This window comes from Aotus nancymaae, unplaced genomic scaffold, assembly GCF_030222135.1.
Source record: "Aotus nancymaae isolate 86718 unplaced genomic scaffold, 86718_ANA_hifiasm-v0.15.2.pri h1tg000036l, whole genome shotgun sequence".
Lineage (NCBI taxonomy): Eukaryota > Metazoa > Chordata > Mammalia > Primates > Aotidae > Aotus > Aotus nancymaae.
Window position 1 is genome coordinate 68,850,279 of NW_026988450.1, and position 26,621 is coordinate 68,876,899.

General features: G+C 34.3%; 1 protein-coding gene across 1 annotated transcript in view; it reads right to left on the reverse strand.

Moving 5' to 3' along the window:
* MRPL13 (mitochondrial ribosomal protein L13) overlaps positions 1–26,621 on the reverse strand; it is a 71,904-nt gene that overhangs the window by 19,980 nt on the left and 25,303 nt on the right. Inside the window, exons 4-6 of the mRNA XM_012466430.2 lie at positions 25,475–25,535; positions 20,356–20,442; positions 16,247–16,368 (exon numbers count right to left, since the gene is read on the reverse strand). Of these exons, the coding sequence (XP_012321853.1) occupies positions 16,247–16,368; positions 20,356–20,442; positions 25,475–25,535 (270 nt within the window). The remainder of the gene's footprint in view (positions 1–16,246; positions 16,369–20,355; positions 20,443–25,474; positions 25,536–26,621) is intronic.

Here is a 26,621-nt window from a genome sequence, read left to right on the forward strand (position 1 = left end):
TGTATATTTATAGGACCCAATCGTCTCAGCCCAAAAATCTGCTTAAACTGATAAGGAACTTCAGCAAAGTCTCAGGATACAAAATCAGTGTGGAGAAATCACAAGGACTCCTATACACCAATAACAGACTTAAAGAGAGCCAAATCAAGAATGAACTGCAATTCACAAATGCTACAAAGAGAATAAAATACCTAGGAATACAACTAACAAAGGATGTAAAGGACCTCTTCAAGGATAACTAAAAACCACTGCTCAAGGAAATAAGAGAGGACACAAACAGATGGAGAAACATTCCATGCTCATGGTTAGAAAGAAGCAATATTGTGAAAATGGCCATACTGCCCAAAGTAATTTATAGATTCAATGCTATCCCCATTAAGCTACCTATGACCCTCTTCACACAACTAGAAAAAACCACCTTAAACTTCATATGGAACCAAAAGAGAGCCCGCATAGCCAAGACAATCCTAATCAAAAAGAATAAAGCTGGAGGCATCACGCTACCCGACTTCAAACTATACTACAATGCTACAGTAATCAAAACAGCATGGTACTGCTACCAAAACAGAGACAGACCAATGGAACAGAACAGAGGCCTTGGAGGCAATGCCACACATCTACAACCATCTGATCTTTGACAAACCTCACAAAAACAAGCAATGGGGAAGGAATTCCCTGTTTAATAAATGGTGCTGGGAAAACTGGCTAACCATGTGCAGAAAGAAGAAAGTGGATCCCTTTTTGACACCTTACACTTTTTTGACACCTCACACTAAAATTAACTCCAGGTGGATTAAAGACTTAAACATAAGAGCTAATATCATAAAAACCCTAGAAGAAAACCTAGGCAAAACCATTCAGGACATAGGCATAGGCAAGGACTTCATGACTAAAACACCAAAAGCATTGGCAACAAAAGCCAAAATAGACAAATGGGATCTAATTAAACTCCAGAGCTTCTGCACAACAGAAGAAACAATGATTAGAGTGAACTGGCAACCAACAGAATGGGAAAAAATTTTTGCAATTTTTTCTACCGATCTACCCATCTGACACCGATCTACCCATCTGACAAAAGGCTAATATCCAGAATCTACAAAGAACTAAAACAGATTTACAAGAAAAAAACAAACAAGCCCATCCAAAGGTGGGAGAAGGATATGAACAGATACTTTGCAAAAGAAGACATTTATGAGGCTAACAAACATGAAAAAATGCTCATCATCACTGGTCATTAGACAAATGCAAATCAAAACCACATTGAAATACCATCTCACACCACTTAGAATGGTGATCATTAAAAAATCTGGAGACAACAGATGCTGGAGAGGATGTGGAGAAATAGGAACACTTTTACACTGTTGGTGGGAGTGTACATTAGTTCAACCATTGTGGAAGACAGTGTGGCGATTCCTCAAGGACCTAGAAATAGAAATTCCATTTGACCCAGCAATCCTATTACTGGGTACATATCCAAAGGATTATAAATCATTCTAGTATAAAGACACATGCACATGTATGTTCAGTGTGGCCCTCTTTACAATAGCAAAGACCTGGAACCAACCCAAATGCCTGTGGATGACAGACTGGACAAGGAATATGTGGCACATATATACCATGGAATACTATACAGCCATAAAAAACAATGATTTCATGTCCTTTGTAGGGATATGGATGAATCTGGAAACCATCATTCTCAGCAAACTGACATAAGAACAGAAAATCAAACACCACATGTTCTCAATCATAGGCAGGTATTGAACAATGAGAACACATGGACATAGGGAGGGGAGCATCACACACTGGGGTCTGTTGTTGGGGGAATAGGGGAGTGATAGCGTGGGGTAGGGAGGTTGGGGAGGGATAACATGGGGAGAAATGCCAGATATAGGTGACGAGGGGATAGAGGCAGCAAATCACATTGCCATGTAGGAACCTATGCAACAATCCTGCATGTTCTGCACATGTAACCCAGAACCTAAAGTGCAATAAAATATATATATATAAAGACGACATTCATGCAGCCAACAAACATATGAAAAACACTTCAGCATCACTGATCATTAGAGAAATGCAAATCAAAACCAAAACTGAGGTACCATCTCATGCCAGTCAGAATCGAAATCATTAAAAAGTCCAAAAACATCAGGTGCTGGGAGAAAAAGAAACACTTTTGCATTGTTGGTCGTAGGATAAATTAGTTCAACCATTGAGGAAGACAGTGTGGCAATTCCTCAAACATCTAGAGGCAGAAATATTATTTGATCCAGCAATTCCATTATATACCCAAAGGAATATAAATCATTCTATCATAAAGACAAATGCATGTGGCAGCAATATTCAAAATAGCAAAGACATGGAAACAACCATAATCCCCAGACTGGATAAAAAGATTGTGGCACATATACACCACAGAATACTATGCAGCCATAAAAAGAAATGAAATCATGTCCTTTACAGGAACATGGATGGAAGCCATTATCCTCAGTAAACTAATGCAGGAACAGAAAACCAAACACCACATGTTCTCACTTATAAGTGGGACCTGAAAGATGAGAACACATGGACACATGGGGGTTGGGGGGAACAACGCACTCTGGGGCCTGTTGGGAGGAGCTGGGGAAGGGAGAGTATCAGGCAGAATAGCTAATGGATGCTGGAGATGGGTTGATCTGTGCAGCAAACCAACATGGCACACGTTTACCTATATAACAAACCTGTACAACCTGTGTATGCATCCCGGAACTTAAAATAAATGTTAAAGAAAATAAACAGATATTTTGAAAACAGGTGTAAAAATATGTAATAGTTTGAGTTCCTTTAAAAAGTAAATGATCCCAGCTACTCAGGAGGCTGAGGCAGGAGAATTGCCTGAACCCAGGAGGCGGAGGTTGCGGTGAGCCGAGATCGCGCCATCACACTCCAGCCTGGGTAACAAGGGCGAAACTCCGTTTCAAAAAAAAAAGTAGATGAACTTTGTTTGCCCAGAAACAACTTAATCTATTAGTCCCTTTCTACATTTAAATTTATAAATGTTTTCTGAAACTAAATACTCACAGGATACCACATAGCCTACCTAAAAAGACCGACAGTCTACTAGCTGAGTAAAAGAACTAGAATTTTAAATTGTTTACTATTAAACTTTGAGCAACACAGGCACTGATCTGGGAAACTAGCCATGTATGTTTTCATATCAGCCATCTATAACAATAAAAAGAGAAACTGCAGAATTTTGCCATTTTGTTTCTGAAATCTCTATCCAAATATAAAAACTACATCCAAAGTCTGGGAAATGACAATCTGATATGACAGCTACACGCAGCTCCAGAGTATACATTTTTACCTTTGGTATGTGACTCAATATATTCAAAGCAGTTCTTAGTAAAGAGATACCAGTACATTTTAAGAAACAACTTATTATCCCATCCAGCTGGTTCACGTAATTACAAAGGGCGTGGTAGTAATGCAATTGGAAAGAAATCTAAGTTAATATCACACAAGAAGTCTGCAACTCCATTCAATAAAATTAAATGTGTTTAGTCACAGTCGCCAGTTGTTTCCATACGAAAGGTTAATTAATTTAATTGAAATGAAATGACAATACCACCTTTCAGTGGAATTCAGAAGTAAAATTGAAGGGTATAAGCCACCATATAAAGGAATGCGGACACTGACCTCAAGGTAATAGAGGGCTAATGAAACCCAAATTTGTTTCAAGAGTTTTTTGGAGGAAGTATAAAAATAAGGGCCCTGTCAAAACTATAGCAGTGATGAGAGAAAAGAGAGGTCAAGTTCAGAATTTTGGAAACAAAAGAGTGACAGGTTGGGTTTGGAGGTGGATGGAATGGGAGAGAGAAGAGGAAAGGAACCAGGGAGATGACATTCAGAGATGACTAATTTTCAGATTGAAGAATGAAGCTATGCTATTTTTCAGGATAGGGAATACAGGGTTGATTCTGAATATGATAAAATCTGGACATCGTAGATAGGTAGAAATTTGAATTTGCCACTTAGGAAACTTGAGGCAAGAGGAAACAAGTTGGAACATCTCTAACACAGATTTCTGCTTTTCTATCCCACTTCTCCATGTTACATGGCCCCACTTAAAAATCTTCAAAGACCCTCTCTTGCATTCTCAAAGTTCAAATACTCCAGAATTAAACATATACGCCTCCACTACATGGCCCCAGTTAACCTTTCTGAGTCATTCTTTCTACATTCTATTTTCTATATTCTGGTCCCTCGACACTGCTTGCTATTGTCCAGATAAATACCTTCACACTGCTGAACTTGGGTATCTGAAATTTCCTCTTTCACTTATCTTTTCTCTGCCTGGCAGCCATGACAAATCTTTCAAAATCCACCTCAAAGGTTACATTTTCTGTCAAGCTCTTCACAACAATTCCTTTCTAACATAGACTGGGCTCCTTTCTCTAGGATTGCCAAATAACTTAATGCATACTACTACAAATGTTTCTCTAATCGTACTGGCTCTTCCTTGTAAATAACACATGAGTGCTTAGTAGGTACCACAAGTATAACAAAGACTTCACATGAATTATTTTATCCTCATAACTACTTTGTAAGAAAGACATCTTATAGTGACAAAACTTAGGCGCAGGCCTGGTGCAGTGGCTCACGCCTGTAATCCCAGCACTTTGGGAGGCCGAGGCAGGTGGATCACGAGGTCAAGAGATTGAGACCATCATGGTCAACATGGTGAAACCCCGTCTCTACTAAAAATACAAAAAATTAGCTGGGCATGGTGGCACGTGCCTGTAATCCCAGCTACTCAGGAGGCTGAGGCAGGAGAATTGCCTGAACCCAGGAGGCGGAGGTTGTGCTGAGCCGAGATTGCTCCATTGCACTCCAGCCTGGGTAACAAGAGCGAAACTCCGTCTCAAAAAAAAAAAAAAAAACTTAGGCTCAGAGGAGCTCAGTAACTTATCTAAGGATACACAGCTGGAGGTACATGGCAGGGATTTGAGTGTAAACAATTTGACTCCAGTGCTTGCAAGCACCATTTTATTCATATGATGCCTCTTAGGCTGCCAGTCCTTTGAAGGCAGGGTCCTGATATGATTATCTGATACTGCCAGCAGCCAGAGCAATGCCTGATACATTGTGGATGCCTGGTATATCTGTGACATGAGCACAGTACAGAGTACAGTGACCACCTTGAAAATGCCACTTCATTTGCAAATTCATCTTTAAATAATTGGGATATTTTGCAGATGTTTAATCTGCTTCCAAAGAGGGGAAAACAGTGCCATGGCCAAAGACTAGATACTTAAGAGTGGCATAGCTGGAAACATCAACTTATACAGGAGGCAATTAATGATACACAGTTTTCAGGAGGTTTCCCTGTGGGGAAAACAGGTTTTTACACTAAATAAGGTTTTACTTCTGTCTCAAACACAAATGAAAACAAGCATACAAACAACTTTTTTGTATTGCTTATTCCTTTCCACTAAAAGAAAGAAATTCAAGGTAATATAAGAAAAGGGGAGGAAAGGGCCATTTATGTCTGTGCTTCTCAAACTTGAGCAGGCATACAAATTGCTTGGATTCTCACGAGAATGCAGCTTCTGATTTCACTTCGTCTGTGGAGGGGCTCACAATTCGGCAATCCTAACAAGCTCCCACTAGATGCATTGCTGGTTATGGACCACATTCTAATTAGCATGGGTTCCCCTCAGTATGAAGACAGAGCTATTTATAAGACAGAGGCCCACTCCAGTAATAAATTCTTAACACTATCTAACAGAAAGTAACACACATACTTCCTCCTAGGCTGGAGATGACTCCATTTGATACACAGTATCTTTCCTGGTACTTTTCTCCCAAATTGTAGTTCAAGTAGCTTTACTACTTGGCAAATATATTTAGGTTCTTTAAAAGTCAGTAACCCATATATGGTAACATTATGCAAACTAGAATTGAATTCTCCGATTATGTTGCTTACATATTTTTCTTATTTTGTGCTGAGATCACCTAATCTCCTCACTAGATTAAATAGTTTTTAAAAACAAGAAATGTGGCAACTAGCACATTGGTTTTCATACCAATGGATGCCTAAATATTTGAAACTTAAATGAAATAGCTTAATCTTTTAAAAGATGGATGATAGATGAGGGTATATTTTACATTAACCCTACTTCTTTGTCACTGTTTCATTAGAAATAACAAATTACGTAGTTTTAAAATTAACAATAAATGTTAATGTTACATAAGGTTAATATATTTGTAAATAATAACAGCAACCTAAAATAACCACAGGAAATCTTTGGAGGGATATTTCAAATGCAATTACTGAAAGCTAATGCCTGTCAATTTTTTTTTCACATAAATTACACAAATTTACTCCTTAACAGAAATATAAGTTGTATATTAATCAAATTACCATGATCGTTTTTTAGACATGTAATACAAAGCATCCACAATTGGATATATTAGAGTTGCACTAAAGCAATGCCTGTTAAGAAAAATGTCTATTTTAGCTATAGTTACACAACATTAGGTAAGCAACAAAAACCAAAACATGAATTTATCACACTTCATGAATTAAACATCAGTCGCCCTTTCAGGGAGGATAAGATTCCATTCATGCATTCATTCATTCAGTAATTTGACTGGTCAGGTCCTGCTGTGGGCACTGGGAATACAGTAGTGAGCAGGACCAAGTCCTCATCTTTATAAAGCAGTTTCTAATAGTGGACTCTGTGTGTGTGTGTGTGTGTGTGTGTGTGTGTGTGTGTGTGTGTGTGATATAAATGTTATCTAATGCAGCTATGATATATATTTTATATATAATTTATATATATTATATGCTTATATATAAAATATATATGAAACATATACAAGCTTTGATTTTTGAAGTGAAAGCCAAAAGTTTTAAACTTTCACTTGTGTGCTTAGAATATACTTGGGAGATTATTGAATCATCTAAGAAATAGCTAACATAAAACTTTCTTTAATTCATTCTCTAAATTGTGTTAAACTTTCATAGCCATCAAATGTTCTGTAACAATTGTCCATTTTACAGATAATACTTGTTACTAGCAAAAACTGATTTAAACAATGTAATTTTTGAAAACAGTATTACTTTTTTGAATGAGAAAACAGAACTTGAAAAAGGCCTATCTGAGCTGTAGAAAATATTCTATGGTGCTTGTGACTGTTCAGAAACAGTTAAAATCATACCACATCCGACATCATTCTGTTTCCTATAGCAAATTCTTTATCATACATATCCCTATGCAAAACATTGCCTGCTACTCATTAAATGAAACAAGCAAATACTACTCATTAAGATGAAATAAGCACATATCAAAAAAGCAGAGATTCAAATTCAGAAATGACAGAGGTCAAAAGATTTATATTATCTTGAGAATGAAGTAATTTCTATAAAATAATTTACCTCTTAACATTAGGAAAAACCTTTTTGGAGATTTTAGTTTGCATTATAAAATGGTAGGAAAAATTTACTTGATTGTAAATAAAAGGAAACATCAAGTTATGAAGCACATGGCTTATGCTACAGTGTGATTAGCAACACTTAACATTATTGGTCCTACTAAGGATAATTTAAGTAAAAAAAAAAATCCTATTTCAGCTGTAGGTCCAGGAAATTGAGTGTAGCTTAAATGTAATAAATTTCAAAAATATTTTTTCTTCATTAGGTTTTGTCTTTTCAGTCTTAAAGAATACTTCTTAGTATAATGCCTATGCTATGAAACATTTAAAAGACTAAAATAGGCCGGTGCAGAGGCTTATGCCGGTAATCCCAGCACTCTGGGAGGTCAAGGTGGGCGGATCACAAGGTCAGGAGATCAAGACCATCCTAGTTAACATGGTGAAACCCTGTCTCTACGAAAAATACAAAAAATTAGCTAGGTGTGGTGGTATATGCCTATAATCTCAGCTACTCGGGAGGCTGAGGCAGGAGAATCGCTTGAACCCAGGAGGCGGAAGTTGTAGTGAGCCAGATCACACCACTGCACTCCAGCCTGGGTGACGGAGTGAGACTCTGTCTCAAAAAAAAAAAAAAAAAAAAAAAAAAAAAAGACTAAAATACTATTTGGATGGTGAACTAATCTTAAAAGCAATAAAAGGTCAGTTTGAGTTTTAAATCACTTCCATTGTATGAATGGAATTATTTAGAATAAACCATTTTAGGAAATCTGGTGACATCACATATTCTTTAAATTAAAGATGTTAGTGATACTGGTCATAGGGAGGTAAAGTAATGGTGCCTTAATACTCATTTTCCTAGGTACTGTATCATCATCCTGTTCAGAAAAAGCTCAACATACATTTTTGTTTGGAAAAAAATTTTTTTAAATCTCATTATTCTTTTGTGTTTCTTCCCTTTCAGATCCAGACCTACAGATCAACATACTTCTAAATAAAGTAAACCCGTAAGATTGTTGAAAACTGTTGCAAATCAAATGATTTTTTTTTCAATTAAACCGAACAGAAATTGCCGTTACATTCAACTACACTTTTTTTAGTCAAAATCGGTATCAGCTAGGATTTAGAAATGATCTGCTTTTTGTTGTTTAAATACAGACTACTTTTTAATTTTAATAGCCAGTCCCGATCTGTTCATATCCAAAAGAACAGTAGAGCTTACAATGCCTAATTTGAACAAAACTCAGGACTGGAAAGACTGAAGTCTGTCAGTGAAGTCAATGCTGAGCTGGTTGAAATGGGTAGGAAAGTTGGAAAGTAACCTTAGTCCAGAAGTCCAGCTAATGACTTCTGACTCTGAGCAGCAAATTAAGTTAAATTGTGTGGAGAAAATGCCACATGACTAGACTAGCATAAAATTGTGGAAAATCTTAAACCTGTCCAGATCCCAGCAACTTATGGGATTAGAAAAGGTAAAAATCCTTCTTCACAGTCTTCAACTAAGTCTCTGATCTGAAGCATATTTTATAAAGACATAAGTAAAAATAATTTTTTTCTGAGTATTAAGTAGATTTGAAAATGGGTAGTTTTGGGGATTAAAAGCTTTCATATTAGAGAACATGCGCTAAGCTTAAATTCTTACTCTCTTCTCGAGCTACAGACTAAACAGGATGCTCACCAATGCAGTGCTAATGTTCCCAGCACCTGAAACCCAGCTTTTCTTTACAGAGCTAAATGGATTGCCCATTACACCCCCTAATCCTCATCTTACTTTCAGAAAAGACAATTCTGCACCAGTAATGGTTGTCCTCATGCTTCCTCGCCTTCATCCTTACCATCCATCTGTCCTTTGTAGGCACATTTCTGAAGGCACACTTTGAAGAGTGAAACACCAGGAACAAAGGTTTTTATAACCTGTTTTCAAGTAGGTATTGATGCTGAAACCTTCCATGGTTAGCTTCTCTACAAGGGTGAGAATTTTGCTTCAAATAAGCATTTCTTAACTGAATTAATGTGTAAGAAAAAATAATGCAAAGCAATTCAGGTTGAACTTTTTCACATACCTAGTTTTCCCTAAGAAAAGCTCTCCTACATCATTTTGCAAAAATTGAAAATAAAGTTTAAAATGATCCAAGTTTTATTTGTAGACTATATTTTGAAAAATTTCCATTACAATGAGCATGATTACCTTCCATGATTATTAGGGTTGTGAAATGTGTTGGCAAAACTGCAATAATCATAGAAATAATTATTGATATAATTAAGAGAAACTGACCATCTTTAAAACTACAATCTCAAGCAACTAAATTGTGAAGAAACGATAGTGCTATTTTTTTCTTTAAAGAAAAAAAAAACCAAAGTGTAAACCCCATAGTCACCATTTGCATTTTGCAAACACATATATGCTTTGCACCATCAAGAAATATAAAATATAACTTCATAACAAATTTTCACAAAATTTATGTGTCCATGAGATGTAAAATATACTAATATACCAAGCATATCCACTAATTTAAGAAGTGAGATGAATAGGCAATACTACCCATAGTATATTTAAAACAGCTTTTAGTTTTTAAAAAGTATAGTTTTGTCAATTTCAATCCTTATCTCCTACCATAGCTTAAAAATGACAACAACTAATGACTGAACAACTAACAACTAGCAAAAGAAAACCTAATGTATGCTGAAATTAGGCCTGAAAGAATAAAATCTTTGCAACTGATTTAAAATAATTTAAATAAAATCCCAACAATGATAGCTTTTAATTAGAGTTAAAGCAATTCTGTTAATCATCTACTGGGTTCCAAGCTCTTTGATAATTGTTTCTGCTGCTCAGAAGCTTTTAGTCTCTAAAGAAAAGTTAATAAACTTACATTTAACCAAATATTAATAACAGTTCAAATTATAAGATGTATATTTTAATATTATAAACATATTTTAAGTTTTATTACTAGGGAAACAAACACCAAAGCAAGCTATTTTTGTGGCTATTTACTTGCGGCACAATGCAGGTACATCTGTTTCAGTCAAGTCTGCAGATTCACCATCAGATCTATCTTAAACAAATACTAGTTACTACATTCCAAAGGAAGATTATATTCTTGGCTTTCCTATGTTGGGTAGAACGAAAGCATATCTTACACAAGATCCTTCTCCAAAAGGAGAAAAAAAATTTTTTCTAATAAAGGCAAGCCTTCCAATAATAAAATTCTCATGTTCCATGAATTGAATTGCATGGCATATTAAATATTTTAATTCTAATTCTAAAGTATACATTCAATAGTATAACTTTATAAAATGGCATAGTTCAATAACTAAAATAGCACAGTCCAATAATATAGGCACTAGCCATATGAGGCTGGTGTAATTATTGACTAACATGTAATTTTATTTACTAAAATTACATCAAATTAAAAATTCTGTTACTTAGTCACACTAGCCACAGTGCAAGGGCTCAAGAGCCACACGTCACTAGTAGCTACTGTATTTGAAGCTCAAATAGAGAGTTACCTTCCTCCCTTCATCCCTCCCTCCCTGCTTCCTTTCTGTCTGTTTTTTTTTTTTGAGATGGAGTTTAGCTCTGTCACCCAGGCTGGAGTGCAGTGGTGTGAACTCGGCTCACAGCAACCTCTGCCTCCCAGGTTCAAGTGATTTTCCTGCCTCAGTATCACAAGTAGCTGCTATTACAGGCACCCACCACCACACCTAGATAAACTTTTTTTGGTATTTTTAGTAGAGATGGGGTTTCACCACATTGGCCAAGCTGGTCTTTAACTCCTGACCTGAGATCCACCTGCCTCAGCCTCCCAAAGTGGGGGGATTACAGGCATAAGCCATGGCGCTGGCCTCCTGTTCTCTCTCTTTCCCTCCAGGTCTTGCTCTGTTGTCCTGGCTGGAGTGCAGTGGCATGATCATGGCTCACTACAGCCATAACCTCCTGGGCTCAACGGCTCCTCCTGCCTCAGCCTCCTAAGTAGCTGGGACTACAAGCAAGTGCCAACACAACTGGCTAATTTTTTTGTTTTTCACTTTTGTGGAGACACGGTCTTGCCATCTTGTCCAGGCCAATCTTGAACTCCTGGACTCAAGAGATCCTCCTGCCTTGGCCTCCCAAAGTGCTGGGATTATAGGCATGAGCCACCATGCCTGGCTGAGAGCTTTTTTCATCATTGCAGAAAGTTCTACAGAAGAGCCTTGAAGTAAATGATCATCTATTTCTTAGATAAGTTTTTGGTTAATCCAAAAATGACTATTTTTTCCTGGTGACATGCTTTTCATGTAATAACGACTAACTAGACTTGATGTCAGCTCAAATGTGCAGGGAGAAACAAATACAGAATGATTTATATCAAATGACTAGTACACCTATACCATCTGTACACTTCAGTAAATGTACACCCATTTTATTATTTTAAAAATTCAAGTTACCATATGTGTGTTACTATTTATGAGGAAAGATCACAACTTTAATAAAGCATAAAGAAAGACTTGGTGTCTAATGCATATTCCTGCCTCAGGGAAATCTGGAATGAAAAGAGAGGGCAGGAAAATCCATTCCCAGAGTAGTAACTAAAAACAATGCATCAAGTGGCTCTAAGTTTCTCTAAAAGTCTCCTTAAAAATAGCTATAGAAAAGCCTTTTCTAATTCTATTAATAAAACGAAGGCACTCAGGCACCTTCTCATTTGTTTTAAAAGAAAGCAGAAATCACTTGGCAAAATGAGCACTTTGGTCAGTACTCTGAATATAATAACACTAAATATAATTTGTGAATTGTTATATTATTATGCTGCCTAGTTTAACTGATTTAGAATACACTTTAGAATATTTATATGACTTCAAGTGTATAATATGTATTTGCACATATATGATTTAATATCTCAATTGTTATTTCTAGTTTTAAAAAAAAGAGTACCACACCCCTCTTGGTCAGGAATATAAATTCATTTATCACAGTGTTTCTATAAGAAAATCAGACATATATTTACAGAACTTGTTCTAGGATGGTAACCTGTCAAAGCTTCAAAGGCAACTTAAAATGTTTTTAGTATATAACTTTTCAAAGCTGAATATTTTCAAACTACATCAATTTAAGTACATTTACAAAAAAACACTACAATAGCAAGCATGTTAAAACAACACAGAATTTGCAACAGCAAAAAAATTCTCCTATTAAAAACTTGGTCAACACTTTTAAGTGTGCTAAGTAGCTCACTTATTTCTTCCAGCAATTCTTGGAAGTGTGGACTGGCTCTAATTTACAATTGAAGAAACTGAGTTGAGATGAAGAAACTAAGGCTCAAAATGACCGATGACTTATGTAGGGTTACAGAGTTAGCTACTATAAAGGCAAGATTTGAACCTTGGTTTGGGTTTTTCTAAAACTTCACTAAGCTATTCATGACAACTTCACAATTAATTTTTGGAGAAAAAGCTCCTCTCTTCATTCTTTCAAAAAACTTACTGAGCATCCATTATGTGCCAATATTATTTCTAAGTGTTGGGGATGCAAATGCTGAACCAGACAATGTCCCTGTCCCCTTGAAGCTGACATGCCAATGCAACAAGGGGCATTCCAGCAGGGTTAGGAGCATGACCCAGCAGCTAGCTAGTCACTCAGGCTTAATCCCTAATCTACCATTTACAACTATGTGATATTAGTCAAGTTACTTTATCTCTCTGTGCCTACATTTTCTCGTTTAAAAGATAAGGATAAAAATAGTACTGACTCACTAGATTGCTCTGAGTAGGTGATACATGTAAAGCACACAATAAATGCTTTGTTAATGCTTGCTATTTTTATTATTGCTATGAGTGTAGGGAGACAAATAATAAACATGCATATAAATTAATGAGAGTACTATAGATACTGATAAATGTGAAAAAAATGAAAAGTGGTCTTTGTTTCATATTTTCTAGAGATTTTTTCCTAAAGTCACTTATAAAAGGTGATTTTAAAAAAACCTAGGTCTTCAAGGATACCCTCTTTCACTACTCTTATTCAATATAGTATTGAATAAGGGCAATCAGGCAAGAGAAAGAAATAAAGGGTATTCTATTAGGAAAAGAGGAAGCCAAATTGTCTCTATTTGCAGATGACATGATTGTATATTTAGAAGACCCCCTCATCTCAGCCCAAAATCTCCTTAAGTTGATAAGCAAATTCAGCAAAGTCTCAGGATACAAAATCAATGTGCAAAAATCACTAGCATTCCTATACACCAGTAACAGACAGAGAGCCAGATCATGAATGAACTCCCACTCACAATTGCTAACAGAGAATAAAATATCTAGGAATGCAACTTACAAGGACCTCTTCAAGGAGAACTACAAACCACTGCTCAATGAAATAACAGAGGACACAAACAGACGGAAAAACATTCCATGCTCACGGTTAGGAAGAATCAATATCATGAAAATGGCCATGCTGCCCAAAGTAATTTACAGATTCAACGCTATCCCCATCAAGCCACCATTGACTTTCTTCACAGAATTGGAAAAAGCTACTTTAAATTTCATATGGAACCAAAGAAGAGCCTACATAGCCAAGACAATCTTAAGCAAAAAGAACAAAGCCGGAGGCATCACACTACCTGACTTCAAGCTGTACTACAAGGCCACAGTAATCAAAACAGTATGGTACTGGTACCAAAAAAGATCTAATAGACCAATGGAACAGAACAGAGGCCTCAGAAATCACGCCACACATCTACAGTCATCTGATCTTTGACGAACCTGACAAAAACAATGGGGAAAAATTCCCTATTTAATAAATAGTGCTGGGAAAACTGGCTAGCCATATGCAGAAAGCTGAAACTAGATCCTTTCCTTACACCTTATATAAAAATTAACTTCAGATGGATTAAATACTTAAACATAAGACCTAAAACCATAGAAACCCTAGAAGAAAACCTAGGCAATACCATTCAGGACACAGGCATGGGCAAAGACTTCATGACTAAGGCACCAAAAGCATTGGCAACAAAAGCCAATAGACAAATGGGATGTAATTAAACTAAAGAGCTTCTGCACAGCAAAGGAAACTACCATCAGAGTGAACAGGCAACCTAGTGAATGGGAGAAAATTTTTGCAATCTATCCATCTGACAAAGGGCTAATATCCAGAATCTATAAAGAATTTAAATTTACAAGAAAAAAACAAACAACCCCATCAAAAAGTGGGCAAATAATATGAACAGACACTTCTCAAAAGGAGACATTTATGCAGCCAACAAACATATTTAAAAGGCTCAACATCATCGGTCATTGGAGAAATGCAAATCAAAACCACATTGAGATACCATCTCATGCCAGTTAGAATGATGATCATTAAAAAGTCAGGAGACAACAGATGCTGGAGAGGATGTGGAGAAATAGGAATGCTTTTACACTGTTGCTCGGAGTGTAAATTAGTTCAACCATTGTGGAAGACAGTGTGGCAATTCCTCAAGGATCGGGATCTAGAAATACCATTTGACCCAGAAATCCCATTATGGGACATACACCCAAAGGACTATAAATCATTCTGTTGTAAAGACACATGAACACTTATGTCTATTACAGCACTGTTCACAATAGCAAAGACTTGGAACCAACCCAAATGCCCATCAATGATAGACTGGATAAAGAAAATGTTGCACAAATACACCATGGAATACTACGCAGCCATAAAAAAGGATGAGTTCATGTCCTTTGCAGGGACATGGATGAAGATGAAAACCATCATTCTCAGCAAACTAACACAAGAACAGAAAACCAAACACTGTATGTTCTCACTCGTAAGTGGGAGCTGAACAATGAGAACACATGGACACAGGGAGGGGAACATCACATACCGTGGCCTGCTTAGGGGGTGGGGAGCTATGGGAGGGGTAGCATTAGGAGAAATACCTAATGCAGATGACAGGGTAATGGATGCAGCAAATCACCATGGCACGTGTATACCTATGTAACAAACCTGCATGTTCTGCACATATACCCCAGAACTTAAAGTGTGTGTATATATATATATCTTAATTAATTTATTCTATAAATAATGGCTGAGTGTCTACTTCATTTGTCCAGCACCATGCTCAGTACTAAATAAGACAAACATGTAGCTTCCTCATGAAGTCTAGCAAGGAAGACAGATAGTAAACAGATAATTACACAAATATATAATTAATCTAGAATAAATCAGTAAATGGAAGTATACAATGAGAACCCATAATGGAGAGCCTAACCCAGTTCAAAGATTACAGGAAGGACTGCCTGAGGAAGTTACATTTAAATGCTTGGTCATCTGGATATCCCTGGCAAAAAAGGCTATAAACAGCTAGATGAGAAACAGAACATCTTAGCAGTTTTATGGACCCTAGGTAGAGAAAACTGCATAGAGGACAGCAAAAAGTATTTTTTAATTTTGTTTTTCTATCTGGACCAAGACTATTAACAAGTATCCAGAATTAATGACTTTTCATTAGATAACAGTATTGGTTTATAAAACAATGTGGAAAACTGAGAATCATTTCCTTTCAGATTAATAACAATTCATATATCTTTCCTAAAGACTACCATCTGTCCAAGGAAGGTCAACCCAAACAAAATTTTTGACAATTATAGGCACCAATGAACATCCTCGCACTTATCTAGCAAGGTCTTAATGCTTAAAATTTTTTGGTTCTAACGTCTACATCTACAGTTTATTTGTAGGTAGTAGCTGCTGAATTTCCATGGGAGTAAAAAAATGAGTTCACTTTTCCCGCCCTCAAGGATCTTATTTAATCATCTGGTTGAGCAAACAGAGGATATCAAAAGATTAAAAAGAGAGAAGAAGAAGAAGATAGACACTTACGGAGTCCACAATCTTGGGAAAGCGTCTATTTCTTCTTGTGTGTACTCATCCAGACGTTTAGGTATTTTTCGTGGTTGTGGAAGCTCTTCCACTAAATTCTTAAGAATATCTTCTGGAATATTCTACATTAAAAAAATTTAGACTTAATTTTATTAAAATATCTTTCTTAGCAAATTACTAATAGTAAATTAAAAAAAAATAAGCAAAAGAATGCTCACAGAATAAGGAAAATATAAAGTCTTTAAAATAAAAACCTTGTAAGAATTCCCAAAAAGCACATTAGATTAATAATACACGTAATCCCATAATAATAAGATATCTATTTTTTTTAAATATGTGTTTATTTCCCTCTTTTCAGTTGCAAAAAGACACTGCTGTAGCTCATTCTCATGCCTGGCTGAAGCGTGTATGTACTGGGTCTACCAGGTCTAGTGCCACTACCTTTCAATCAGTGCTCCAACTGTGGCCAGAAAAAATTTTGAAAATGAAAATCTCAGTCATTTATTTATCTAAGAAACATTTACTGAACTTCTGAGAACTAAAAAATTTTCCTACATACTGGGCATATAAAGGAAAATAAAAAGATCATGCCTTCTAAAGGCTTATAATTTTTAAAAAGTCACCTCTCAGCTTAAAATCTTTCAGGATAAATCTTTAACTCCTTTGCTAAACCTGCTTAGCTAGACAGTGTCCTTACTACTAGTCCATCTTTCAAACTTCACTTCTCCACACACATACACCCATGGTTTCTGACTATCAACCTCCTCATCTTTCATGTGTTTCTCTACACTCAAATCGTGGTATCTTTATTTGTATTCCCCTGACCAGAACCACGTTCCCCTTATTATGTATCCAACGTTCAGAAAAATGAAAAGAAGAGTTGGAAGATTGACCTGCCAAGAGAATGAACTGCAGTGGAGAAAAGCTGGAGACAAGAACAGTTAAGTGGCTGTTTTAGTAATCAAGGTAAGATTTTTTAAAATTTGAATTTAGATGGTGAAAAGCGCACTAAAGAGTAAAGCACATATCTAAGACATTTTAAAAGAAGAAAGCACTGGAATTAGACTAAAAAGGAATGATAAAATGAAGAGTGTGCGTAACCAAAAGAATGAACATTTATATTGCACTCATAGGGCAGAGATAAGGAAGCTGGGAGAATAAACTGTACTGTGAGACTGGATGATAAATTAAATTTTGGGAACTCGATTGAAATAATGGTAAGGTATCAACATGGAAGTGTCTTATAAGCATTCTTATAAGGAGAATAGATGTAATTCCCTCTTCTCATTAATGTGCACAGAAATTTTCAATAAAATGATTATCATATAGTAAATTTCAGTTCTCTGCAGAGAGCACTATCACAAGTGGGAATCCAGTATCTGGCCAAGGACACGGCATCAAATAAGGCATCATTTTGACCAATTCTTAAGACATGCTGTCTTAAGACATATTGTCTTGAGAACCAGAATAAAATTTTATAACTTTAGGATCACAGAGCTTTACTGTACTGTAAGCATGTTCTAAAACCCAATATAGCAAAATATTTATAATATTTTAAGCAATTTAAATACATTTTACAAATTGTGGTTTGGATAGGCTGAGTCACTGTCAACATATACAAAACACATAGGTACTATTAATAATGTGCTTCTTCACTTAAATGCATTTAACAATATTTAATATCCTGTCGCCTGTCCTTATCACTTCCTCAGTATATTCAAATCGCAAGTATAATTACAGAGAGTCAGGGCTTTCTCTGCTCCAAATCATGAATCAATCAGTTCTCCAATTTATTATAATGTCCCTTCTTTCTGAGGATAGAAAATTGTCAATCAGTCAGTTCTCCAAATACTAAGTTCCTTTTGGTAGGGAAATAGCACGTGGAAAACAAGATTTGGGAACTAGTTATGCTCAATTCTACTGGTGCTGTCATTTTATTTTTCTAATATATAAAATTTTAACATGATTAACATAAAAAATAAATTTAAAAGATAGTCTCTGAAAAAATCTCATTCTTTTCTTATTTCTTTGTACCCATAGTCTAGTAGTAGCCAGTCTTCTTTTCTCATTTATTCTTCCTGTGCTTCTTTATGCAAAAAGAAACACACATAAATATATGCTTGTGTGTATGTAAACATACATATGTATATATGCATATAAACGTAGTATGCCATCTACATTCTTTTTTACCTTGTTTGTTTTCACTTAACAATATATCCTGGAAAGCACAACTTACCAAGTCACAAAAATATCTGTCATTCTTTTTTTTTAAAAAAAATTGCACAGTACTCAATAATTTATTTCCTATAAATAAGCATTATTTTTCTTATTGTATCATTAGGAATACAGTGAAAATAATCATGTGCATGTCTATTTCCAAGATGTATTTTTATAAATGAGATTGCTGGATCAAGGATCAATCTCCTGATGTATGTAATTTTGTTAAATGTTACCTAATTAATTCCCAGGATTCCAGATGAGATGCACCATGCTGTGCTACCATCAACAATGTATGAGTGTGCCTGTTTCCCCCATGGCCTTAATAAAATGTACTATCAAGCTTCTGAATATTTGAACTGGACTCATTTATTTTATAGTCTGAAATTAAGTAATTTCCTATTTAACTAAACTACCATGAATACTTAAAATATCTAAACTCAAACCTATCTTGTAAATGAAATAAATATTATTTTTGTGTCTTTTAGAAATGATGGTTTCTAAAGAAATGTGGCAATACAATCAGAAATAGGAATTCTTAAATTTTTGCAATTTCATCATGAAGGTATCTTTGGATGATGATACTGCTCCCATACATGCTACCTTAGAGGTAAAGTTAATAGTAGAAAATTATTCTACTTATTCATTTATTGCAAAGACAAAAATCATTTTGATAAAGCATGTATAATGTACTCATTATTAATAACTATTCATGTGTTGTTTAAGCTAACAATAAGAGCACATGAGTAGCATGAACAATCATTATAACCCGATATTCTGGAACAAATTTCTTTTGGGAGACAAGAGTCTCACTCCGTCACCAGGCTGGAGTGCAGTGGCATGATCTTGGCTTACTGCAACCTCCACCTCCAGGGTTCAAGCGATTCCCCTGCCTCAGCTTCCCTAGTAGCTGGGACTACAGCTGTGTGCCACGATGCTCAACTAATTTTTGTGTTTTCAGTAGAGACGGGGTTTCACCTTGTTGGCTAGGATAGTCTCGATCTCTTGACCTTTTGATCCGCCTATCTCGACCTCCCAAAGTGCTGGGATCACAGGCGTGCGCCACCAGGCCTGGCCTTTCTGGAATAAATTTCTACATTATTCCTTCAGGAGGAACAAGAAGGACAATTATAACCATGGTAATGACAGCAACCGGCACTTATTGTGTCAGGCCCTGTTCTAAGCAATCTACAAGTGTATTTTATTTAATCCTTACAACAATCTTATAAAATAGGTACTATTATTATGTCTATTTCACAGATTAGAAAATACAGATAAGTAACGAGCCCATGTCCATGCAGTCAGTAAATAACAGAGCACAGATTCAAAGCAAGGCAGTCTGTACTGCACTCAATTATTTTATTACAGAAGCTTTAGCATTTCATTACATTATATTAAGGAGAAAAGTAGTACTTAAAACAATATAATACTAATAAATAAAAGTGTTTATACTTTTTTCCAAGTAATTTTTAGCAGAATTAATTATGAGTATGAACAAGTATTCTAAAGTTAAATCACAGAAATAATAACAATCAAAGTTAAGCTATTAATCCATGATTCACAGTTTTGCTACTGGTCACATAAAAGCTGAACTATATTAACACTTTTTCATAGTGAATGAAATTATACAAGTACCTTAACAGGGGTTCTGATCATAGCTCCTTGTTCAAAAGCAAGTAGTGATTAAAATAAAACTTAAGGTTCATTTTATGTTTTAAAATATTAATAAAATTATCATTTTTATACATACATATTCACTTTAAAATACAAAAATATTTCAGAAGTTGATATAAAATGTCTGAAAATAAGTTTGTGGCATTTATTCAAAAAGAAAATAAAACATTTAATTGAAAATTTTGGAAAAGCATTGTTAACAATGACCACTGACTTACCTCATCTGGGAAAAGATGCAACCTTTGCATCATTGTTCTTCTGTGAAGGTTTTTTGGCAGCATGCCATAAATAGCTAGTTTTACAATCTGAAAAACAGATATACATAGGACACAATAAGAAAACTGTGACTTGGGATAGTAAGAAAGCAAACATAATTAGAGATGATGATGAAAATGAGGGGCTTCGATTCAACACGAATATAGGAAAGAAACAGACATAAGTGGATATGTGGAAGCAACAGAAAAGAAACTTTCATTACTTTGTATATTTCTATTTTTTTTTGGCTCCATTTATTGTTTATTTAGAAAATGAAAAAAAGAGGAGATTAAAAATAACCTTCATATGTGCCAATTTTAGATAAAATCATTGATTGTTATCATCTGCACTCATATTTCAAGGGTATAATTTGATGTGTATTAAAGCTAAAGCCACTAAAACAAAACATGTTATAACAGGGTTACATTGTAAGAGGTCTTTTTATTGCTTTTATTCTCTCATCAAATCAGACTACAAAGTCTCAATACATGCAAAAGTTAATGGGATAACATACATTTTTCCATCTATCTTCTATTTTCTCTTAGTATTAAGACTTTATGTTTTTGAGACATCATTTAAATATACATATATATATTTATTTATGTTGTTGTTGTTAAAATTAAAAGCAATTAAAAATTTAGCTCCTTAGTCACAAAAGCCACATCTCAAGCGGTCAGTTGCTATGTGGCTATTGGCTACCATGTTTGACAGCGTAGACAGAGAATATTTCCATCATGGCAAAAATTTCTACTGTATAGCACTGATTTAGTTACTAGCATTTAAATTTTTCAATGTTTTAAAAGTTGTAAACTGAAATTGACAATGTTAAGACTATTCAGCATCTTTTCTGGATAAGCAAGTTTACATACTCTGAATATCATCCTAAAGGCAATTTTATTGTATTAGTAGTGTTACATGGCATTTGATTTTCACATTTGTAAAAAATTCAGTTGTATTTATTTGAATTATTAAGTTGGTATTTTAAAAATTTGCCCTATTAGAAAATGCAAACACCACACTCAAATTAAAAAAACCTAGAAGATGTGAAAAGATTATATGCTAACAGGGAGGAAAAAAGGTAGACATACAAATGTATATAAACAAAGAAATACACATGAAACAACATGTACATGTGAAAAAGTGATTCTAGCTGTACAGACATGAAGTGTAAGTTTTAAGAAAATCAGAAAATAAAAAAGATAGAACAAGATAAAGTTAGTAAATACTGAAGACCTTCCTCATATAATCATATCCCAGAGCACATGCCATTTGTGTCACAGAAGTAACTTTAATATACATAGGAAGGCGGGAAATCAAATAGAGAAACTATGTTAGAAGAAAATATAAGGACACAGAACCTCCTAAAGAAACTAAAACATATGACAGAAAAAACACATAAGGAAAGGGCTAAATTGGTATATTTATTTGAAATTACAATAATCTATATCACTATGAAAAATTTAAAATATTTAAAACTATTACCTATTTAACTGTTAAATATTAGTTAACACATTTCACAAACAATATTCCAACCTTCTACTAATAATCAGAAGGCTGCATTGCCAAATAAATTCTCTGACAGGCCACACACAGTAAGTACTGATAAGCAAATTATGTCTACTGGCAGAGGCCTACTATTTTAGACAAACACTTAGTATTTGAATTAAAAGTAAATAATAAATCTCTTCCTTGACAAGCCATTCTTTTTCAAAACATAGTAAAAATTAGTCTTAAAAAATTAAACTCCTTTAATAAGGTAATAATCCAAATAGATTTAACTCTGAAATATTTCCTAAGCCTTCCTCAAACATTTTACAATCCATTTCAATCTCTGACCATAAACAATAATTTAAAATAATTTCTACAAATGTTACCTAATACCAAATTTTTAACATGAAAAAGTTATACTATACTGCCTCCTAGTGTAGTTAACATAAAATAGAAACTTTCATTTTAACATTCAAAATATTTATAAAGTCTTAAAAGCATAATTTTATTGTAACAGCTGTATATATTATCAATAGCCCTTATAACTCTTAATACTATTATATACAAAAAAATAATAATAATACTTTGACCTGTAAGGCTTAAAAACACACTAGTTATGAAACAAAACATTAAATATTTCCTGAGAAGCAAACTCTGAGCACACTTCTACAAAACAGATACAAACAATACAAAATAAATAGTAAATCATGGAACTTCTAAATGGTGTATCAGGCCTTATTATAATAAAATATCCTTCTCCCCAACCTTACCAAGAAAATTTTAGGCAGTACTATGCCAAATGGTTGCATCCTGACAATATATATTTATTTTTATTCATTATTTTAGGAAAACAAAAAAGGATATTTTCAGGTCTAACACTTTGCTAATTTATTAATGTACTGCAGTAAAAAGATAAAATAGTCTCTAATAGGAAAAAAATGCTATCTATCCTATGAGTAAAGTTGAAAGGTTAGGTCTATCAATAGTAAGAGGAAAAATAAATCGTAAAATAACAAGAGACTTTGCTTTTAGAAAAATTGGTGATTAATGTATGAATTAGAACTTCTTCCAGTATATAACTCAAATAATACATAAAGCAATAAACATTAGTGAAGCTAACAATATTGTTTATTAAAATATTTTTTAACGTATGAAACAAAACTGACCTCACAAGGTTTTGAGGCCCCAAATTCATCTTTCTTGCAGGGATCAAAATTCTGTAAGTCTAAAGTTTAGCTTAAGGAAATCTTAGGTTGGTATAGCTGCATGCAGTTGCCATAAGCTAAGTGAATCTTTTTTGAGGAAAGTCATTTTTAACACAGGTCTTAAAGAATTCTCAGAGATGAAGTTACGAGGTACATGAACCTATCAAGTATACTGAGCAGATATTATAAACTGCAGACCTACAAAGGCCACAAATATTAGCATCATATATAAATGCTAAGAATTATGTTTAATATGCATAAAGAAATATAAGAGTGAACCAAAACATGATAAAGAAACAGAAGACTATCAAAACTGACCGGCAGATTTGAAAAAGAACAAAACGATAAAACTTTAGCAAAGGGAAAAAAGTTAATCGAAATTAGGACCTCAGAAAAAGGTTAATCAGATTAGAGACAAGTGAAAAGATTCAGAACTAGAACATAGATCTGAAGAAATTACTGAGACTGCCCCACAGAGACAGTGAGACATTAAGTACGAAAAAAAGGTACTGAATCATGTACAATAAAATGCAACTGTCTACTCTTATTATAACCAGATTTCCAAAGGGAAGAAACAGAGAATAGAGAGACAGACCCAATATTAGAAGATTTAAGAGCTAACACACTTCCATAACTGAAGACACCAGTCCTCAAATCAAATAAGACTCCAGTAGAAAGATATGAAAACCAAAGACAATGAAAAGGTCTTAAAGATATCCAGAAAAAAAAGAAGAGTACACATAAAGAAACAATTACATTGACATCTGATTTACAAAAGCAATAATAGAAGCTAAATTCCAGTTGAGTAATAGCTTCAAAAAGCTGAGAGAAAAAAAATAATGGTTATCTTAGAATTCCATGTACAGCAAAACTATCTTTCAAGAATGAAAGCAAAAATAAAGAAAACGGTTTCATACAAAAAAGGTGAGTTCAATATTAAGAGAATGTGACTATAAGAATGCCAATAGTAAGTTCTTCAAGGAAAAGGAAACTGATACCAAAAGGCAGGCTGAGTTACAAGGAGGGATTGTAAGAAAATAAAATTTAAAAATATCAATAACAGAATAAAACAATAACAAGAATGTTCAATTCGAAGAGTTTTTTTTTTTTTTTTTTTTAAATCTTCAACAAAGAAAGCACGTAGATGGGGAGGGAGGGTGGTAGTAAAAAATCTTCTAAGGGCTTTCATTGATTAGGAAGGAAGGTAAAAATACTGATGAACCTTAAACCTATAACAAATCAATTCAACCATCCTAAAAGAAGGCAAGAAAACAGGAAAAAAAATCTAGCTACATGATGTTTACAATAAATACATCTGTAATGAAATAACTCAGTCAAGTTTAAACAATGAAATGTATGAGGCAAACACTAATCAAAAGTCAGCTAATGTAGCTATAGAAAAAACAGACCTCACGGTAAAAAGCATTACTGGAGATTAAGAGGATCAGTACATATTAACCCTGATCAATTGTTTAGAAGGATTATAATTCCAATCTTAAATTCATCTAACACTAAACCTTCAAAATACATAAAGAAAAAATTGACAGAAAAAAAAAATAATAAACAAGTGGGGTGTCTATAGTCCCAGCTGTTTGGGAGGCCAAAATTGAAAGACTGTTTGAGTGCAGGAATTGGAGTCCAGTCTGGGCAATATAACACAACCCTGTCTTTAAAAACACAAATTAAAAATACAATAATGTCTGAGTGTGGTGGCTCTCCCCTGTAATCCCAGCACTTGGGAGGCTGAGGTTGGAGGATGGCTTGAGCCAAGAAATTTGAGACAAGATTGGGCAATATAGGAAAACACAGTCTCCACAAAAAATTAAAAATTTCAGTAGGGTGTGGTGGTGTGTACATAATTGGAAATACCTATCAAAAGACCTTAGTAAACTAATGATTGGAAATACGTATCAAAAGATCTATAAATGATCACTCCTTTGATCTTGAAATTCATTACACTTCCAGAGATTTATTTTAAATAATCCTACATATATGGAAAAAGTCAGTGGATAAAGACGTCACAGGATACAAAATCAACCAGCTCTTGAGAGGCTGAGGTGGGAAGATCCCTTGAGCCCAGGAATTTGAGGCTACAGTGAGCTATGATTGTGCCACTGTGCTCTAGCCTGGGTGACAGAGTGAGAATCTGTCTTCAAAAAAATAAAGTATAATAAAATAAGAGATAAATTTTTAAGAACTTTATTATTTTTTCAAGAAAAAAATGGACCAACCTGTAAGAATAAATCTGTAATTGAGATGTTAATAATAAATTAATAAATAAAAATAAACTCTTTGAGAAAAAACAATATTCAAGTTAACAAAAAAAGTAAGACTATAAGAAGAATATACTTTGCATGTTTGAAAATATATGTAAATCCAAGAGACTTACAGCTACTGGATCCTTCAGGTGAAGCTGAGCAGCTGTTACTTGTCTAAATCCACCTGGGTAGCTGTTAAAAGGAGCAAAGACATTAAAACTGGGCATAGGCTGATATTGTATTATTAAACCGATCATTCTTTTATAATAAGAAAATATTTTAATAAATTGTTTCTGAAAACTATGCTGTTCATTAGTGTTTTCAAAATTAGATAGTAATCTATGCTTTTTAAAATGTTATTCTCTTAAATGGTCAATTAACATTACATCATAAAAAGTTCTACTTCTTGAAAAAATTTATTGGCAAAAGTATATTTCTATCTAAATTTTAAGTTATTAATTCACCCACTCATTATGGGGTAGTTTATTACTATTTGATTTAACAAGCCAAAATATTTGATGTTCCTTACCAAATTAGATAAACTGTATAAGCTATGGGTTAGGTCTGGGGAAAATGTTGGTAGACACTTGGTTCTGATGTCAAGTTCATACTCTAGACAGCAAATAATCATGTTTCCCATTAGCAGTTTGTAAAGGTCTCTAAGTGCTATATGTTGGCTCTAAGTAATACAATATTTCATTGTGTTCAGATCAATTATTCTTTATAAATGAAAAAAGAGGCAATTACAAAATATACATTGAATAGTACTGGAGGCAGCTTAGCTTCCAGATACCCCAGGGGCAGGTCTGGAATCTAGGTTTTGTCAGTGACCCACAGAGTAATATTAGGCAACTCATTTTACCTCTCTGCATATAATTTTACTCATATGAAAAAAAGATACTATTTACCTCACAAGATTTCTGAGTCAAATGAAAAAATATTTGTGAAAGAGACTGGGAAATTTAAAACAAAAACAATAAATACATAGTTGTAAGGTTCTATTATCCTAAATAGATAAGCAAAGTCCAAATGATTTTCAAGAAGGGGAAAAAATTGGAAAGTCAGCATGGAGTCTGTAAAAAACCTTAAGATTACCTAAATGTGATTCTTTCCATATGTTCCCTTCAATAAAATTTGAAATATATTTTAACAATGATTTAAGTAAACATGTTTTAGGAATAAAACTTCTCAAAGTTAGAAGTTTGCTGAGAAAGACGGGTAATTTTAAAATTGATATTCTCTTTTTTCATGGAATTTCAGTTTTAGAAAAAGAAATGC